This window comes from Peromyscus maniculatus, chromosome 4 (genome assembly GCF_049852395.1).
Source record: "Peromyscus maniculatus bairdii isolate BWxNUB_F1_BW_parent chromosome 4, HU_Pman_BW_mat_3.1, whole genome shotgun sequence".
NCBI classification, from domain to species: domain Eukaryota; kingdom Metazoa; phylum Chordata; class Mammalia; order Rodentia; family Cricetidae; genus Peromyscus; species Peromyscus maniculatus.
Genome location: NC_134855.1, coordinates 90,358,590 through 90,379,470, shown reverse-complemented (window position 1 = coordinate 90,379,470; position 20,881 = coordinate 90,358,590). Strand labels below are relative to the sequence as shown.

Genomic DNA, 20,881 nt, shown 5'->3' with positions numbered 1-20,881 from the left:
TTGTAAGCTTGTCCTAAGAACTAGACATGCTCTATTTATGTTTCAGACATATTGAAGTCATACATGTAGTGGTTATGATTAGAATATGATACAGGCAAAATTAACCAGAGGCTAACTGAGAAATCACTTGAATTCTATATCAAATCCACAGTTACATTTTGGCATTTTTACCCATGTGCTGTGTGTTACTGTTCACATTTACACATGCATAATACCATGTAGTTCATATGTATATAGCCAGATTCTATCCTTAACGGATAATTTAGGTGACGGACGACAGATGGGTTTTGCTGCTGGAATTCTCCACTTGGTGGTAGAACACAGAAGGAACCAATGAAGCTCAGTGAGCAACAGAACTTGCAGTGTAGAGTCTTGTGTGAAGCAGCCTTCACACTCTGCTGTCCTGGTATGTGAGAGGCCCCTGGCCCTTAGCATCACATCTTTCCTCCTCAATTGTAGTACCGCTTTCCTGACTTGCATCCTGGGGCTCACTTGTGGTTTTGGAGTCCTGGGGACACAATGCCTCTGCAATTCTCTTTCACAAGACTGACTTCCGAACGGTAATATAACCACCTGAAAGTGCTGCTTGCCTAGCCCAGTAGGAAAACCACATTTTCAACTGTCATTCATCATTAGGAATCTCTTTCGCATATTGGAACATAGTCATGGGTCCAAAGGCAGAACTAATTCTGACTCTTCTCTAGAAAACACATGTCCAGGGCTTTGGAGTTGGCTCAGTGGTTAAGAGCACTTGTTACTCTTCCAGAGAACCTGGGTTTAGTTCCTAGCACCTGCATGGTGGTTCACAACCATCTGATCCAGAGGATCCAATGCCCTCTTCTGACCTCTTTGGCGCCAGGCCTACATATGGTACATATACATGATGCACATGCATACAAAACATACATGCAAAACACTCATACATGTAAAATAAAACAGATATAAAAAATAAAAGGAAAATGCATGCCTCATAAATGGGCCTGGAGTGCCACTTCTAGGGGAGGTAATAGGGACACAGCGCTCTGTGCGCATGTCGTTGTAAATCACACTACTGGTACTGCATTTGAGCAGACACACTCTCGAAGCAAAACCAGCTTTCCCTCACCATGGGCCCTGACTAATTGCAGGCCACAAAGCCCTCCCTACTTGTATCAGCTGCTTCCTCAGCTGAGGTAAAGTCTGTCAAGTAGAGAACCATGTGGTCAGCATTGCTCTTCCCTCAGAGCCTCGTAAAAGCAGGTTGCTGTAGGCTCCCGTCTCCTGAGCCCACCCAGACGACCACATGCTATGCTATGGCTGCTAAGTGTTTTCAGTTGCTTGTTTGGCAGCTACCCTCGTCCACAGTGAAGCAAGTCAGAGTTCTCTCTTACGCCTCCCACTTAGAACCAGCTATGTATTTTATACCTGTAATCCTGGGAGTAGAGAGGCTGAAGCAGGATCAGCCCAAGCTCGAGGCCAGCATGGGCTACATAGTGAGACCTGTTTCAAAACAACAAAGCTGCATCTCTACGTCCACAACAAAAACAAAACTCAGAAAACAAAAACACTAATACTTAGCTGAGTGAACTCTGAAAAGGAGGACACGGCATGAACAACAACAAAAAAAAAAACTCATCAGCTGGAGCGACGACTCAGTAGTTAAGACCACTTACCGCTCTTACAGAGGACCCCAGTTCAGTTCCCAGCACCCACCTCAGGCAGCTCACAACATCCTGTAACTCCAGCTCCAGGGGATTAGATACCCTCTTCCGGCCCCTGTGGAAACTGCACTCATGTGCACATACCCACCCACAGACACATGCAAATATCCAAAGTTAAAATGGAAACAATTAAAAACTCCCATAGGGTTAGGGGTTTGTTTTTTTGCTTTTTGTTTTTTTCTATCCATGTCTAGATTTTCTTACACCTTCCTCCCAGCCAGATCCCGAAGCAGTCCTACTGTAGATTTTCCTGTAAGACTTTGTGTTGCCCCAGGGTGGGTGGAGAGGCTATGTGGAAGGCCTGTGCTGTCAAATACCAGCTTCAGCCCTGGAAATAGGCCACTGGTGCCGGGCGAGGTGCTCTTCCACATGTTAGCTGGTACCCCAGTGGTAGGGAGCTGTTCTTTGTTGGAGTTATTTTACCTGGTGTAAGAAGTCGTTCTTTTTGTTGTGACTGCTGTCCACTCGGTACAGAAGCGAGCAAGCAAGCACTACGGGTGTCTGTGCCGTGTGTCTGTCTAGCTACCATGGTCTTGTGTGCATGTCCAGAAGTGAAGGCTCGGGGTTGGGCTGCTCTTTCATGACCATCTGGTTTGTTTTCGCTTAACACTTCTTTTGTTTCTGTTTTTCTACTGTTCTTTGAAATGTAGTAAGGCCCAGCCTGTACGGACAGGGCCTCAAGGAAGCAAGCTACCCCTGAGCTGAGGCAGTTCCTTTCAGAGAGTCACTGAGCCCTTCTCTTTATTTCAACATCATCTCCTAGTCTGGAGGACAGGACCAGGAACGGAAGAAGACAAAGAGGCGAGGAGACTTGTACTCCATCCAGACCTCCCTCATCGTGGCTGCGCTCAAGAAAATGCTGCCCATTGGTCTGAACATGTGTACTCCAGGCGACCAGGAGCTCATCTCTCTTGCAAAATCTCGATACAGCTGTGTAAGCTGCCTGTGTGGGCGGGCTGAGTACAGAGTATGGGCTGTGGGGAGTGGATGGTACTCAGCCTGTAAAGGAGTGGTCCCCTGAGGGCTGGGGGGTGGGGGTTGAGGGAAAGGTATGCACCTTGTAAAGCTGTCTGGGAGTCAGTAACTTGGGGATAAGTCTCCTTCACTTCTCAGATTGCCGTTCAATTGTGCACTGTCCGTCCATACTTCCTGAACCCTCGTTTGCATTTCCACGGTGATCCCTAGGAATAAAACTTAGCCTCTTTCCACAGAGGGACACTGATGAAGAGGTCAAGGAACATCTGCGGAATAACCTACACCTGCAGGAAAAGGTGATGCTTCCTCTCACAGGCAGCCCCGCTGGCTGTAGGACCAGTCTTCCTCAGTCACGGTGTTTGTCTGACTGTTAAGCTAGCATCTTGCTAGGCAGCCCAGGCTAGCCTCAAAGTCAAGACCTTCCTGCCTCAGCCTCCCAAATGCTAAGATTACAAATGTATACCACCCCACACCTTGCTCATGTTTTAATTTTAATTTTTTCGAGACAGGGTTTCTCTGTGTGTAGTCCTGGCTGGCCTGGAACTCATAGAGATCCACCTGTCTGTGCCTCCTGAGTGCTGGGATTAAAGGCGTGCACCATCATGGCCTGGCTTTTTTTTTTTAATTAATGTATTTATTGTTTTGCCTGTGTAAGGATGTCAGGTCTCCTGGAACTATAGTTACAGACAGTTGTGAGCTGCCACGTGGGTGCTGGGTATTGAACCTGGGTCCTCTGGAAGAGCAGTCAGTGCTCTTAACCACTGAGCCATCTCTCCAGCCCCTTACTCATGTTTTAAAATGTATTGTAAGAACTATTTAATTGCTATAAATGGGAGGCAAAGGCATAAGGATCAGGAATTCAAGGTCAATGTTGGTTATGATAGCAAATTTGAACACAGCCTGAGCTACAGAAAGCTCTGTCACAAAGAAAAGAAGAAAGAAAGAAAAAGAAAAAGGCTAAACTCTACTGCTGTGCCTTTAATTATTGTTCATTCTTTTGCTATGGCAAAGAGTCCTCTGATAAGTGTATGGCATACTTTCTACTACATAAACATCAAGCCATCACAGAAGGCATTTGGATTAAGTCACAAAATGTATTGGCTACAAGGTTTGTTGAACAGGGAAAGAATCACTTGGGAGGACATTTTAGCACCTGCCATCCTGGAGATCTTTTGAAACAGAATAAGACTGTGTCATGGGTTTAAAAAAAAATAAGAAAATAAGAGCTAGAGTTTAAAGGAAACTTGAGATTTCTCTAATTCTTTAATTCTGAACAGTTCTGTTTTCAGGGTACATTACACCCTAACATGAGAGTGAAGAAAAACAAGAGTACTGATTCTTTCCCCCCAAATGTATAGCAAAGGTAGATAAAATGCTCTAGAGGAAAAAAGCAATAACAAAAAAATCCCAACTGCCCAAAAATAAGAAGCTCAACTTTTAGCAGTGGGGGTGTTATGGGACCCCACCAGAGATGACCACTCACACACAGTTGTTATGCCCAGATTGTGACCCCAAAGAGACCACCAAAGACCTTGGATGTCCAGAATGCAACAGCAAGGTTTATTCTGTAGATACAAGTCTAGACAGGGAACTCATTCCTACACCCAATACAGTGAGGCAGGGAGGAGTTGCTCTTTCTTTGTGTGGCTAGCTTTTTAAAGGCAAAAACCACAAGCCCTTCGGGGGGTTGGCGGCGGGGTTTTGCATGGGTGCAACTCGGATTGGTTTACTTTTATCTCTGTTCTCTTTTAATTAGGTGAGGGCATGTAACCTTTGAATTTACTGGTTGGTGGTTACAATTATCACTTTGGGGGCAGTCCAGCACAAGTCCCAGGCTTTGTCCTTGAGCCTCCATGGGGGCTGGCTGGCCTAGCACGTACTGACTGTGGGGGCTGGCTTAGTGGTCTAGACTCTGTCCTTGACTCATGCACATAACTCTAAGTTGGTGAGGGGTCCCAGACAGTAAACATCTGGCTGAACTTTGAGCAGAAAGGGAGCTACTGCAAAGACTATGTCTTTTGTTGACAGCCTTCCCAGAGACTGCTTGCTCAGTCTCAGGAAACTGAAATTGAGACCTGATCTCTGAGAGAAGACTGAGCAGCCTGTTATGGCATCTGCTTGGTCCTTTCACAGTAGCCAATTGAAACTCTTTATTCCAGCTAGCTAGGACCACAGCCAAGTGTGGCCACAACAGGGATTTTTAAAGGAAGAAACCACATCCTGGCATCTCACTCTGATGTTCCAGGGAGCTTTGCAAAAGCAAGCAGTTTTAACAGAAGCTAAGATAAACAGTTAGCTGGAGGGGGTTCCATACAAACAAGCAGTTTCACAGACACTAAGATAAATTAGCTAGGACATCCTGACCTTGGGTTCCTAGAATAGAGTTGAATAGTTTTCCCTAGAATCCTTTTTTTTTTCTTTTTTTCTTTTTTTTTTCTTTCTTTTTTTTTTTTTTTTTTTTTTTTTTTTGGTTTTTCGAGACAGGGTTTCTCTGTGTAGCTTTGGTGCTTGTCCTGGATCTTGCTCTGTAGACCAGGCTGGCCTTGAACTCACAGAGATCCACCTGGCCCTGCCTCTCAAGTGCTGGGATTAAAGGCATATGCCACCACCACCCGGCTCCATGGAATTCTTCATCAAGATCAAATTCTAGTTAAACTTGAAATGGCCTCAGCAAGAATACAAGATGGAATTAAAGTGTTTCCTGTCTTCAGCAATATAAGATTTACTTCATTCACTGATGAACATTTTTAGAATTTAAAAAAAAAAAAAAAACACAAGATGGAGAAAACTTTGCACTGTCTTGCCCTGTCACAAGGGGAAGCCAGCCTCCTGGAGAGAACTCAGGTGCTCCAGTCAGATACATGCCTTAGGGCTGGAGCTTTAGTAACTTTATCCTGTCGTGATTGCAAGGTGTGAGACCTGAACAAAATTAGCTGAGGGCCAGAGAAACTCATGTATCTCCTTCAGAAACAAACGTGAAACCATTTGGAGGGTCTCTGTTTATTAAAATGTGGGTGGAAAGCAAGTAAATAAAACCATTCCTGAAAATGGACTCAAAAGATTCAGAATACGTAAGGGAATGCTCCAAGTGAGTAATTCTAGCAACAAGGAACTAAGAGAAAGGAACTTAAATACAAATACAGTAAAAACATTTAGACAAAGGAAGCAATAGAATCCACAAAAGAAAAAAATCAGAACATTCTTTAAAAGGAGGGAAATGTGTTTGACCAAAAAAAAAAAAATAGCATAAGGATTATACAGATGAATTACCTTGCAATTTAAACCTTAATCTATGGGCATAAGTTATAAGGTAGGTACAGCCAAACAGAGAGTTGATAAATTGGAAGATGGCTTTATGGAAGTCATCCAAAATGTAGCACTAAGAGATAAAGGGATGGGAATATGCAGTTCATATGTAGCATTTATATGTCGCAGGAATAAGAATGGAGGAATGGGGCTGAAAAGATGGCTCAGCAGTTAAGAGCACCCGCTGCTCTTCCTGAAGACTCAAAATTGGCTTCCAGCACCCACATCACATCAGTCAGCTCACGAGTGTACTTATAACTCCAGGGAATCCAGCATGCTCTTCGGGCATCCACCAACACCCAGACACGTGTGTCATATACTCACAGAGCTATATACACATACACATAAATAAAAATATACATTTTTTTTTTGTTTTTTCGAGACAGGGTTTCTCTGTATAGCTTTGCGCCTTTCCTGGAACTCGCTTTGGAGACCAGGCTGGCCTCGAACTCACAGAGATCCGCCTGCCTCTGCCTCCCAAGTGCTAAGATTAAAGGCGTGTGCCACCACCGCCCGGCTATAACATATTTTTTAATATAAGAGGGAGGGAGGGAAAGGAAAGAGGAGGAAGGTGTGAGAGCCAAATTTTAAGTTGTAATTGCTATATGGAAGAGATCCATGAAGCAAAAATGCCTCTGATCTGCAAGCCCCTTGCCCAAGGACAGATAGTTCCTGAAATGCTGGAGGCTGTTGTTCATGGGAGAGAACAAACCACATGTTTTCATTCCCTTAAACAAGTTTGTTTTACCCTCTGCACAGATGTGTTTGATCACATGTGGGCAGGAGGTCCACAGGCTATAGGTACATGAGGATGTAGCTTGCCCCTGACTGGACCTGATGGGAAATGTAATGAATTATGGGGTTTCCTTCTTAAGCCACTGCAAACTGTGATTCTGGGCCATTTCCCAGGAACCTGGGTATGGACCTGGCCAGAGCCCATCCACCTGGCCAGTATTCAATTAAAGCTCGCTTTAAAATTGGCTTTAGGCCGGGCGGTGGTGGCCCACGCCTTTAATCCCAGCACTCGGGAGGCAGAGGCAGGCGGATCTTTGTGAGTTCAAGGCCAGCCTGGGCTACCAAGTGAGTTCCAGGAAAGGGGTAAAGCTACCACAGAGAAACCCTGTCTCGAAAAACCAAAAAAAAAGGCTTTAAACTGTGGTGGTGGTTTTATTCTGGATCGGTGGGGTTAACCAAGGGGGAAAAGAAAGTATAATCAAATGAGTCTTATTATATGGAACCCTGGTGGGACTAAAACTGTTGTTTAGCACAAGAGGTACGGAAATTGCTTGGCTCATGGATATGCTACAACTTTCAGTCAGATGATCCAGCTGTGAAATGGCAGCTGAACCTCTACAAAGATGTTCTGAGGAATGAAGAACCTTCTAACCCAGAAAAGACGGTGGAGCGTGTGCAGAGGATCTCAGCAGCTCTCTTCCACCTGGAGCAGGTATGGAGCTTTGCTCTGAGGAGTGAGTGAACAAGACTGCCCTGGAGGATAGAAAGATCTTCCCTACACTGGGCTCCCAATTACAGGAGACCCCTTGAGGCAAAAGGCAACCACCAGAGTGGATCCCATATCACCCCCAAGTGCTGCCTGCTGCCTCCGGCTGTAGCTCTGTAGCTTTCCCTTGTGCTGTTTATAAGTTCTTGCTATGCATTCAAAATAGGTTTTTCAGTTCTTTGCCATTTGTAAAACAGCGATATATGTCTAGTGGCCTTTGGGAAATGACAGAAACAAAGGACCTTCACACAAGGATGACTTCCTGCTGGGGACATGCTTGCTAACTTCAGTTGGGGAACCAAAATTATCTTAGAGTTAAGATGCCTGAGCTACTCAGTCTGCCACTCAGATGGGCCGACTGTGTACCTGCTTATGTGACTTCTTCTTAGGTGGAACAGCCTTTGAGGTCCAAAAAGGCTGTATGGCACAAATTGTTGTCCAAGCAGCGGAAACGAGCAGTGGTGGCCTGTTTCAGGATGGCTCCTCTCTACAATTTGCCCAGGTAGGGGCCCCATCATTATTTTCTGCCAGGTGAGCCAGGGATTGGAATTAAGGTGTTGTCCCAGAGCTGAGCTCTCTGTGGCCCTTAAATTTGATCCTGACAATAGAAAGTGGGGTCCTTGGCTCATGGCACCTTGCAGACTGCAGACTATAATGGTCTACTAAGCAATCAAGGTAAGTATGGAAGCTGGTGAGATTGCCTCATCCTGGGCCTTCATAGCCTCCCAACACACAATGAGGCTCTCTGCTTTTGCTGAGATAGGAGTCTTTGTGAGAACATAAAGGCTTCTGAGAAAAGGGAGCTGTTTTCTAAAGTACCTTAGCCCAAATTCCATCATTCCCTGCACAAGCACAAGGTGATAAGACAAAATTTACTATTCTTGAGCAGAGGCAAATTGCAACCCAAGAATCCTTCATCACAGTGTATCTCCCATCAAGATGAAGAAAGTTATGGGGGCACATACCTGTAATCCCAGCTCTCAGGAGGTAGAGGAGGATCATGAATGTAACTTTAGCCTGGACCACATAGCAAGCCCTTGTCTTAAAACAAAGAGGAAAAAAGGCTAGAGAGACCCAAAGAGGCTAGACAGAAACACAATGTACTTATCTTGGTCTTTTGTACTTTGAAGTAAAAATTATGTGAAATTTTGGGGCTTTCTTGTTTTTTTCTGCAAACTGTGTAGCATATCTTCTATCAATATAAGGAAGGGAATCTGTATTAGTCCAATTTCTATTACCACAAAATACCTGAGGCAAACTGACTTAAAAGAAAGAAAGGTTGGTTTTAGTTCATGGTTTCAGGGGCTTTAGTCCACATGGTGTCGTCATTTTCAGTCTATGGTGAAAGAGAACGTCTATAGGAGTAAATGTGTGAATGTGCACTACAGCAAAGCTTCTCGCCTAACAGAGGTGAGGGAGCAGAAAGAGGAATAGAACAAGGTCCTAACAACCCCATTCAGTGGTTTGTCCCAGTGACCTTGCTCCTATGGCTAGACCTCAACCTCTAAAGGGTCTGCCACCTCCCAGTAACATCCAAGACTGTTGATCAGTCCTTCAATGCATGACCTTTGGAGGGCATTGAAGATCTACGCCATAGTAATACCAGTAAGAGGCAGGGCCTGTACTGACTGCCAGAACTGTCTCTGCATGTCTGGTGGTAAGACCACTTCATCCTTCTCTAGACAGACTGGAAAATATGTGAAGTAGGTCTGTAATCAGTCTACAAAGCTGGTGACTGAATAACAACCTTTGATTGATCAATTTCCCAGTCTCTGGGAACAGTCTCACCTGGTCATGGAAAAACAACTGACTTGAACCAAAGCATTCTGAATCCTATACAACAGTATGTTTCTTTAGAATATGAGACCAGGGACCATCCTATGCTTGGCCTTTGCTTTTGTCAAATGGGGGATCTTGACCATTATTTATCCAGAATATTCTGCACCTTGCCTTAAACCAGGCGAGTCTTCCCTTTGAGGGTCTTTGAAGATGGTGGGGAAATCACACCTTCGGAGATGTGCACCTGCTCTCTGGGCCTCTCCCTTTGGCTTTATTTGGAGGGGAATGAAACAGCATTAACTCAAGGAGAATTTATGAATAAAAAGATGAAAATGGGCCGGGTGGTGGTGGCGCACACCTTTAATTCCAGCACTCCAGAGGCAGAGCCAGGCGAATCTCTGTGAGTTCGAGGCCAGCCTGGTCTACAAAGCGAGTTCCAGGAAAGGTGCAAAGCTACACAGAGAAACCTTGTCTCGAAAAACAAAAGAAAAAAAAAAAGATGAACATGGAAGCCAGCCATAGGTACAGGGGATGGAGAAGTCCTCGCATAAACGTGAAGTTGATATTGTAGAAGTGTGTACAATTTTTCTTTCTTTTCTGGAAATAATGAAAACACTAGAAAACGTTCACCATCCTCTCTTGGTCAAAACTCCTGCCTGAGGATATAGCATGAAGAACTGAGCTCTAAAAAATGCCTGTGCAGGGCCAGGCCAGCCAGGCAGAAATCATCCCACTCAAAAACAAGCATTTAAAAAAAATAATGTTGATGCCACCCCTTCCTGTCTGGGTATTCTTTCAGCGTTCCTACACCTGTATGTGTCAGAATAGTTCACGGAACCCCTGTAAGGAGGCATGACATCCCTAAGCCAGTTGCCCTAGAACCGCTGCCTGGGTTTTCTCTCTAGCATGAAGAACTGTGAGTCAATTTTGTAACAACCCACTCCCCAAGCAGGCAACTGGGGAGGCAGCCCCTCTTCCCTACTTTGTGATGGTCTGCGCTAATGGAATCTTCCAGACTAAATGACTGAAGGGACTTATCTGATCATAGAGATGCTGTTTCTCTGGTGTTGGTGTTTTAAAGAAAACCCTGTATGCTTTTCTCCAGACACAAAATTAACAATTTCTTCCTGATCACCTTTCAACGTGTTTGGCTGGAAAAGGTTAATGAAAAAACTCAGTATGACAGACTAATACCCATTTTAATGGTAATGTAACCTGAAAGACACCAGCTTATTCTCTGCACATGACTCCTTTCTTGGCCATGATTTAATGTTCCCATAAGAATACATATTTTGTACAATTTTTTTAAAGTAAAATTCTGATTGGTCAGATTTTAATGGGAGAGAGCAAGGTTCCGGTTCTACCAAAACACCAACCAGCACTTAATGGCCACTCTCGTCTTTTCCTCCCTTCTCATCCTAGCTTGCTACTTCCTTCACACTTAGCTGTGCTTCTGTAGCTAACTTTCCAGGAAGTCATTCCTGGCTTACAGGAATTGGCATGAGCCAGACACCAGAGCATAGCCTGGATCCCAGAGGCACACAGAAGGCATGCTCACAGCATGGCATACCCAGGTCTTACCTTCCTAAGTAACCACTGGAGTACCTTGCTGATATGTTCCTTGCCTAGGGGAAGGTGGGGAAGCTGAAGTGAAGGGTTTACAGTTTGTCTGACACTAAACTACAACACGATTTCAATCGTATTACCTGGACAGAGAGCTCATCAAGAAATAACTAAACTACCATCCGAAGCAAGTATTTCCAGACGTGATCTGATCAGCTATTTCTCACTAGAATGGCGATGTGATTTAAAAAACAAAACAAAACAGTAGAACTAAATGGGGATGCTGTGTCTTGCTCTGGTTATGGTGCTCAGAAGGAACTCCAGTATTTACAAGTTATAGGGAAGGAACTATGTGAGCTACTGAATGCCCTGACCAATCAGAAGATGAGAATTGTACAAAAAGTCTATCCTGCGTACTAACCACTAACCACCCCAACTAAAATACTGAGCCCACCAACTCTCCTGACCCCCCTCTTACCCTTCCATTCAGGCACCGCTCTATTAACCTCTTCCTCCATGGCTATCAGAGATTTTGGATAGAAACAGAGGCATATTCCTTTGAAGAGAAACTAGTACAGGATTTGGCTGTAAGTACCGAACGAACTGGGAGCAGACACGGGTGTGAATGGGTTTGATTTTTGTATCTGTGTTTGTATATGTTGTGAAAATCAGGCATTCACAGAGAATGCATGTGGTGTATCAACCTGAAAAGAACTAACTAAATTCTCAGGGTGATGCTGCCAATGGTCCTAGGAGCCAGAGGATGGAATTTCAATTAGAGGTGCTAATGATGTCCTCACCTCATCTCCATCACCATTAACAACTAATGTTTCTTAAAGTGCACAGCTGTGTCATGGGGAGTTCATGCCACCTTAAGTTTTGAGCACCATTGGTTGCAGGAGGCCCCCTGTCCTGCTTACGCCCTGCTAAGACCCCACATCCATAACAGCAGCTCTGCTGTTAAGAAGGTGCATCTAAAGAATGGCCTTTCCTGCACCTCTTAAATCCGGCATGCACTCTCTCTAACAGATGTCATACTCTGAAACCACTGGATGTGGAACACAAGAGAGCAGCCTCATCCTGTCTCCGAGGAAAATAAGCCCTCCCTCCTCTTCTCTGGCCAGCGTGTGGTTCTCTTTCTCCTTGCCGCTCCAGTTCCTCATTTTCTATTCTCACTTGCCTTTGGCTCTAATCTTCTACTGTTTCTCATTCATTCTCTTCTGTTTTTCTCTTTGAGCTATCATCCTGTGTCTTTGCCCCCTCCCTCCCTTTCTTTTAAATCACTCTTCCCCATTTTCCTTCCCTTTGGTTTCAGGTCCCTTACTACCCCCCCCCCCACACACACACACACACTCACACACTCCTGTTGACTAGAAAGGTGCTGCCTTTGGCTTCCCACTTTCCTGATTGGTGTGAAGCTGGCAGCAAGCGGCATTTTAGCCCTCTACTGCCGAACCATGCACACAGCCTGTATGGTTCTCACCAATTCACCAAGTCTATCCACCCTGCTGACTTGGCCTCTGCCAGAAAATTTCACTGTTGCCACTAATACCAGCTACTATTTCCCTTTCTATAAAAACAGAGAAGTGACTTGGTAAGAGGAGAATGTTGCTGCTCCTAAATAGCACCTTTGCAGAACAATGCACATTTTAGGATACTGTGAAGCTAAAACAGAGAGACACATTTTTGTTAGGTTAAATCTAGACTAACACTATGGTAAGATTTTGAATTGGTCCCTCTCATTACAGTATTGAAATAAGTCTGCTAAATTTATTAAGTCATGTTCATGCCCTGATTTTATATACTTGTATCTACATTGTGATGCTTGGAAAAAAAAACACAACTAAAATAATACAACTGGACCCCAAATAGCCCCAGAGATTTGTGACTTTTGTCTCACCTCTATCTCAAGCCTGCTCTCCAGAAGAAATTCCCTGCATTGTCTAGAGGGACTCAGTTTCTTAAGTGACAGCAGGGTTCCCCTCCTGAACTGGGGTGCCCACAACTTGCATGAGTTGACTTGAGTCCGTAGCTCTTTCCCTGTGGTCAGCTATTTGCTTTCTTTTATTTCATCTAATTAAACATTGGAATGTGTCTTTGACTGGCTGAGAGAAATGTATCTGTCTGTACCGACCTTGCATCCTCAAGACCCCTCCCCTGAAATAAGCATCTGGTAGAGGCTTCCTGTATCTGTCTGTACCGATCTTGCATCCTCAGGACCCCTCCCCTGAAATAAGCATCTGGTAGAGGCTTCCTTTCTCTGCTTTCAGCCTGAAGCCCTCTGTGCCTTGCGCTTTGCCTCCTCTATTCGCATGCACTCTTATGGTGCCTGCGGGGATCTGTGCCTAAAATCTGTCTGTGTTGCTCTGTGCAGAAATCTCCCAGGGTTGAAGAAGAGGAAGAGGAAGAGACAGAAAAGCAACCTGACCCGCTTCACCAAATCATTCTGCATTTTAGCCGCAATGCACTCACAGAGAGGAGGTCAGCATCACCATGGTGTTCTTCCCACAGGCCAGGGATAGTGCTTGGTCATATCTGCCCCTCTGTGGTCAGCAGAGGATAGAAGGGATTTGATAACTGACAGGCTCTGTTCATGGCCACCAGGAAACGCCCAGGGGACAGGCTTCTCATCGTAATATGAGACAGACTAAAGATGGAACGGCCTAGAATTGTGACTTTACTCCTAAATTCCATGTCACGCCAATGTTGGCTCAGCTTTTCAGAGTCAAAGTATCTAATTAGTTCACTAGTGCATTAAACTTGGAATTTATGTGGTTTTTAGTAGTTTTTTTGTTGACTCCAGAACATAGCCTGCTAAAAATATTTTCTCTGTTATTTCCAGCAAATTGGAAGATGACCCCTTGTACACCTCCTATTCCAGCATGATGGCCAAGGTACACCTGGGTTCTCACCACTCTGTCACAGTCTATCTGTCTTTAGACCTCTTGGGGTATATCAAGTTGTTATGTGAGCAAGAAGGCTGGGGCTCGGCCATGACACAGGTTCTAGGCATCATGCAACTCTTGCACCGTAAGTGTGACACCTTGAGACTATAGAATAGTGGCAACTGGTGGCTGGATTCATGGTGCAGTTAAAGGCTAACTAAAGGGCCTACACACAAAGATGTCTCTACCTCTTCAGCTAGCGACTGGGAGAGGCCAGGAATTTCAGTCTGTGTGAATACGAAGGACACAGGCTGGACACTAGAAAAAGGTTCCAGTGTCCTAGAGGAGCCACAGTGACTACAGGCATGGTGCCTGTGGGTGCCACCCAGAAGTTTGACAAACTCTGGAATGCTGAATATACATAAGAAAACTGTCCTCAGGTAGAAAAACATTCAGGAAAGAGGAGACAGATGCTGGTAAACAAGAACCCGGATTGCTTTGTTCTCTGTGTCTCATGGCCCTAGTACACAGTGACAATTTAGGGTGTACATCACAGAAATCCCAGTCTTACTTTCACAGCCCCAGTATATGTCTTAATGGGGACAAAAAGTCCTTGCATTCCTTGGTTCTCATTTACATCAGAACTTTGTTAGGAAAGGGAATTCATATCTGTGTAAAACAGGTCACTGTTGGATATGTGAGCTCTGTGTTCTCCTTTTTTGTTCCTTAACCCCTTGGTCATTGCAGAAATGACATTTAAAATAGATGTTGCCCTGCAATGATCAAAATGTTCCTAGTTTTACAAGGCGCTGAGGTCCCAAGGAGTCTCTGAATAATAGCCTGTACCTTGCCCTTGCAAAATATCATAGAAGTACTGTGCTCATTAGACTCCCTATAACTTGGTTTTCTGTGTCCTCCTTTCCCTACTCCATGGAACCCAGAGTTGTCAGAGTGGTGAGGATGAAGATGAAGAGGAAGACAAGGAAAAAACATTTGAAGTGAGTTTCCATAAAGATATTAGAACCAGGGCCCTTGCAGGCCAATAGGCTGGGGCTTCAGAATGGTGACTGCCATTTGCTTATGAGGTTCACTATACTGCTGTGTCAGCAAATCTAGCCATGACTCTGCCATCTGCCTGTGTGTGTGGCTGACAAGCAGCAGACAACCTGCTCATCAGCAACGTCCACTCCCAACTAGGTTGGTTCTGATGGGAAATGTTCTACCTCCCATATACTGTAGTTACAGGCTGTAGAAGGACAAATTTAAACAACCAAAAATGAAAAATCAAGGACATTGGGATGACCTATACTACTCTATAAATACAAATTGATAGTAGTTTTTATTTCAAGGCAGTGAAGAAGCCCCAAACTCCTAAAATTATACAATTTTAGGTTCTTGTATTCTCTGACAGGCAAAGGACCCAAAAGTATAAAAAAAGTGAATGCAGGTCATCACAATTCTGGTAACCAGCTCTGGCAGAACATGTCTGCAGTGTAAATACAGGGACATTTCTTACATTCAGACAAATATAATCAGGTGGACCCTCAAGCATCGTCCTTGTTTAATAGAACATTGAAAACAAGCACATTTAAATCTTGCCTTGCAAGGAATTGCTTGCTGGGAGATGGGAAAGCTAGAGCCCTAGAGGCAGCCAAGGAGGAACTTGTCTCCAGGAGAAAGACTTACAGTTTGTCAGGTGGCCTTGCAGGAGAGACTGGAGCTGAGACAGTGGTGACCGACGGCTCCAGACTTTGACCTGCACTGCTTCATTAGCTGTGTAAACCCTACCCTCATGCTAGGGCCCTGAAGACTAAGACTGAGAACATTTGCTGGATCTTTCTGCTCTTCTTCCCAGAGTGGCCATATTGAATGAATCTCCTTTTTCTGCTCTTCACTATTAAAATGATAATAATAATAATTTGCTTTATAATATCAAAGGGGAAAACACTGTTACCTGTCAACATAAAGAATGGAAAATCCATCATTCAAGAGTGAGGGAATTATGGGTAGATTCTTTGGGGAAGCTAGGCCGGGTCTGAAAATAAAATGTAGAGGTTTGCTTTATTCAAATTGTGTGCATTGCCTTTCTTAGGCTATGAAAGATTTGCTCTCAGTGTACCTCGCCAGGTTGCATTTACTCAAGGGGAACATGGGCAGCAGGTAGGGATGGGGGCACTGGAGGGGCTGAGAGCAAATCTTCCCGTCTGATTCTTTTTCTAGGAGAAGGAGATGGAGAAGCAGAAAACACTGTATCAGCAAGCGCGCTTGCATGAGCGTGGTGCTGCCGAGATGGTCCTTCAGATGATAAGTGCCAGCAAAGGTGATGGCCCTGTTTCTAGGTAGACCCTGGGTGACTAGCACAGAGCTAACGCACCATGACCTGCAGTCACATTAACAAGCCTGGAGAGAGCCCTGGAGGTATAACTTACCACCTCTTTCCTTGGTGATTCAATCAAATCTTCACCCTGGCAGGTGAGATGAGCCCCATGGTGGTGGAGACACTGAAGCTGGGGATTGCCATTCTGAATGGAGGCAATGCTGGTGTGCAACAGGTAATGTGCCATGGCGGGTGGTGAAGAGCTCCTGGGGTATTTCCATTTGACAGTTCTCACCGATGAAGTTGGATTTGCTCCAAGAGGGCTGGCCACCCACAGTTGCTTGGCTGGTGTTTGTCCTTCGTGGCCAATTATATCAGAGTAGCTGGGGACACAGATAAAAACCACAGCTGGGAGTCTGCATGCAAGTGTGTACTTAATAAAAAGGTTTTTTGGTTGTTTTTTTTTTTTTAACCTGGGATTAAAGGAACAAGACATTGCATTTTCTCTCAGATTTTCCCGCAGAATTGTAAATCCTCAGAGGATGATGTTTCTGAAGCCTCTGGTGTTTATCTCAGCCCTTTAACCTGTGAGCAGCTTTACCACACAAGTAACTCACATACTGCTATTCATTCACTTATTCCCTGTTCGTTAAACAGTTGCTAACAGTTACTTACAAATTGCTCACAATGCCTGGTTCTGCTGTAAAGGCTGAAGTTATTACCGTGAGCAATAAAACTAAGTCCTCATTTGAGAAGCTCACACTAGAGGATTTTGAGTTCATAGCCAGCTTGGGCTACATAGTGAGTGAGATTCTGTCTGCTAAACCCAGGGTCAGAGATATATCTCAGTGACAAAGGACTTGCCTGACATGAGCAAGGCCCCGTATTCAATTTCCCAGACTACAAAATAAAGCAGCAAAGCCTCCTAGCTCACTGGTTACTTTCTAGTGAGCATAAGATGACACAGTGAGTATGCAGACCGCTGCTAGTCACTCAGTGTCTGAATTGGAACTGGTTGGAAAACGTAGGCATGCATGAGTAGCTCCTGAAGCAGTGGTTCTCAACCTATGGGTCACAACCCCTTTAGCAAACCTCTTTCTCCAAAAATATTTACACTATTATTTATAACAGTAGCAAAATTACAGTTATGAAGTAGCAACAAAAATAATTTTATGGTTGGGGTGTTACCAATACCCAGTTACCATACTGGGTTTCAGAATGAGGAAGGTTGAGAACCATTGTGACCTGAAGCATCTCTGTGCACCGAGTTCAAACAGAACTTTAATATTCATAAAGGTATATCCCAGAGCCTTTGCAAGTCTCTGAATCTGTAACTATCTTACACATAATGTTTTCTTAGTCTTCAAATCTTCCCAAGCACTTTCTCATTAAGAATTGTTATTTTTCTTTCTAATTTTTACTTTCTTTTTTTTTCTACTACCACATATCAGCTAACTAACTTGCAGCCAGGTCTTTTTTTTAAATATACAAAAATTTTATGTCACAAAAAACTCCTCCTTTCTAAAAACTAAGGCCGTAGGAACAAAGTAAACATTTCTGTGCTTTGAGCCAGGCCCGTGGCTCTCTCAGCTCTTCCTATAAACACCACTCACACAACGAGCAACTGAGATTGTACCTCAGCACCAATAAACATTCCAATGTCACCATCCTAACACCCATCCAAAGCAGTAAAGACTTTAAACAATAAATCCACAAATGTCAAAGGTCTACTACACTGTACTGAAATAGCAAAAAAACAATAAGCCTCTGTACAATAGAATCTGACTTCCCAAGTAGATGGTTTGACTCATGCACATTTTTTTCTTAATTGTTAGTTACATGTATGCATTCATATAAGCATATAAATACAACCTGCTGAGTCCATTTAGTGTTGCCCAAATGTATGTTTTTAGGGCTGACCACTTGGTATTGGATCACCTATCAAGGGATTCGTCCTTGGGGAAGATTGATTCTCTCTCATCAATTGTCTGTAGTTGTTAATTGTCTGTAGTTCTTCATCTAAGGATAGGACCTTCTTTTCCCCCAAACAGATTGGCATGTCATCTGGTGGTGATACTGTTCAGGCCTTGTTTAGGCAACCTCTTGTTGAGATGTCATGGGTGCAGCTTCCCTGTACTGTAGGGAAGACAGTCTCCCAGCTAACATCCTGGTCCTCTTGCTCTTACAGTCTTTTGGCCTCTTCTCAGATGTTCCCTGACCTTGGTGTAGAGGTTATATTCCCTCAGCTACACCAGTAATCCTGAGATGTAGCCCTAAGTCTGCTTTTGTGTGCTTCCATGGCAGGGGATTTGCCATTTCTCCACCAGGATGAGGAAGACCATCAGTTGTGATGTAGTCCTCACTGCTTCCCTCTAAACTGTCTCTCCTTTGCAGAAAATGCTAGATTACTTAAAAGAGAAAAAAGATGCTGGATTCTTTCAAAGCCTTTCTGGTCTTATGCAGTCTTGCAGGTAAGTATGGGGAAAGCACTCAGCATTCTTAAAAACAAGTGAAGAGAAATGGGGACAGGAAGAGGTATACAAAATCAGCTACCTTACCATGGAATTGTTGAGAAGATCCAGCAGTTACTTACCTTAAAATCCTAGAGAGTGTTCACTAGCCTTCAGGATTACATTCAAACATTAAGAGAAAAAATAATCCCCCTCAGCCACAAATGTCATTCCCTGTGCTGTGGTGTATCATCCCCTCCCCTCCCCTCCCCTCCCCTCCCCTCCCCTCCCCTCCCCTCCCCTCCCCTCCCCTCCCCCTCTTCCTTTCTTCCTATGTTAGTTTTCTCAACCATGCAGACCTCCAAAAGTGAAGTCAAATAAGTAATAGAAAGGAGGAGGAATATCTCACTCTGAGTGAAGGTTGTTTTCTTTCAACCCATGAGACAGCTTGTAATCTTTTCCCCCTAACAATCCTCTGATGTTGAATAGGTATTTGGTAAGAATATACTTAGATACATCCATTTTGACAGAGGTCTATCCTGGCATGGGAACAAAATTTTGATACAGACTAAAAAGCAAAGCATCAAATTATCAGTGGATCTTATGCATTTGTAAGCTGCCCATCATGGTTGAACCCACTTTTGAATAAATGTCCAAAAGTCCTGAAGCCACCACACTAGCTCATTTTAAAATGAGCTATCAATCTAAGAAAAGTGTCAGAAACTGGAGTTACAATTACTTAACTCATTTTCTTCCAGCTATCAAGAGTTAAGATAAAACATGATGTCTTCCATTTGAAAATTTGGAGAATGAACATCCTTTCAGTAGACTTCATAATTTTGCCAATCTTATTTGATTGAATAAATCAAATAAATCAATTGTACCCTGAGGCAACAAGGAGACCATCTGAGCTGCAGCATAACCCCTTGTTCTTACCTCTCTCTCGTGTGTGTGTGTGTGTGTGTGTGTGTGTGTGTGTGTGTTACACTAACAGTCTATTAGTTGATCATCTCTCTCAGGAAAAGTAAGTGTAATATTGCCAGGCCTGACTCACTGAAGATAGAATAGCCCCTGTGGACTCAGGGATGGCAAAATCGAGACAACTGAGTTCTACGTTGCTCATGAAATCTCCATTAGGTCTCTAGGAGTTCTCTCAGTATGCTGCAGCACTTGATACTGATAAATTTGTTTATAATTCATTCATAATGATAGCACAGAGGGACAAGCGACATACACTTCATTGCCAGGTGACTTCTCACAGAAGTTTTAAGGTGCTTTAATGGGTTTGATTATTACACAAATAATACATTTCTGTAAAATACTTAAGCAGAAGGAAAATTAAAACATTCAACATGGGTGTTAAGGGATTAAAGTGAGACTTAGAAATGCATGGCACCATTTCAGAAGCAAAGCTTCAAAGCAACAAGGACCAAATGTCATTTCCTATCTTCACCTTCCCACCTGCCCCATCCCCCAACCCAGTGCAGCAAAAGCCAAATAGCAAAACTGCAGGATAATTTGGGGTTTTTAAGCAGACCTTTTGTTGTTGTTTGTTTGTTTGTTTTGTTTGTTTGGGTTTTTTTGTTATTTTTTTTATCCCACAGCCTGGGATAGGAAAAACAACAAAGCTAGAGCCTGGAGAGATGTCAGAAGAGATATGAGCCTTGTAGCTTTTATAGAGGACCCAGGTTCAGTTCCCAGCACCCACATGGTACCTCACAATGATGTATAAACACCTGTCCCAGGGGAATCTCACAGCCTCTTCTGACTTCCTTGGGTACCAGGCATGTACATGGTACATGCAGGCAAAATATTTATACACAAAAATAATTTTTTTTTAATTTTAAAAAGAAAAATAACAAAGGTAGCAATAAAAATTTCATTGGTTTCTGTTTAAAATTTCCCCCAAGTTTCAGAAATCATGAGTCCCCAAAAAGGAAATTAAAAAAAAAAAAGAGTGCTAATATCTCTCTAGTCTGCAACCATGTCCTCTGAACACCAGCAGAATTAAGGCTAATGTTTGTCTTCACAGGCTCATCAATGCATGTCCCTAAGAGCAATACCATTATAAAACATTTTGCTCTAGGACACTTTTCAGACCAGAGAAGGAATGAAACTATTAGGAAAACAGAAGAATGCTTACTTGGAAGTAATCTGATCCCACAGTGTTCTCATTCCCAGCCTGGGTGGTGGTACTGGAGCTTCTTGCCTCAACAAAACTTGACTGTAGCTAGGAAGGTAGGGAAAAATGGGGACAAGAACAGAAGCCAACTTTTCACAAATTTAGGGACACCATTGCACAGAAGGCTTAATTCTAGCTGCTACTGGCTTTTGAACAAAGCAGGAACCATAAAAGGGTGTGGCCTTTGAAATCTTAGTTTTCTAGCTCTCTTCTCCAATCTTCA

At 43.7% G+C, this 20,881-nt stretch overlaps 1 protein-coding gene across 1 annotated transcript in view; it reads left to right on the top strand.

Moving 5' to 3' along the window:
• Ryr3 (ryanodine receptor 3) overlaps positions 1-20,881 on the top strand; it is a 535,270-nt gene that overhangs the window by 476,868 nt on the left and 37,521 nt on the right. Inside the window, exons 70-80 of the mRNA XM_076570297.1 lie at positions 2,464-2,634; positions 2,912-2,971; positions 7,297-7,428; positions 7,872-7,984; positions 11,315-11,411; positions 13,199-13,305; positions 13,667-13,718; positions 14,651-14,707; positions 15,930-16,029; positions 16,182-16,261; positions 18,421-18,497. Coding sequence (XP_076426412.1) covers positions 2,464-2,634; positions 2,912-2,971; positions 7,297-7,428; positions 7,872-7,984; positions 11,315-11,411; positions 13,199-13,305; positions 13,667-13,718; positions 14,651-14,707; positions 15,930-16,029; positions 16,182-16,261; positions 18,421-18,497 — 1,046 coding nt within the window. The remainder of the gene's footprint in view (positions 1-2,463; positions 2,635-2,911; positions 2,972-7,296; positions 7,429-7,871; positions 7,985-11,314; positions 11,412-13,198; positions 13,306-13,666; positions 13,719-14,650; positions 14,708-15,929; positions 16,030-16,181; positions 16,262-18,420; positions 18,498-20,881) is intronic.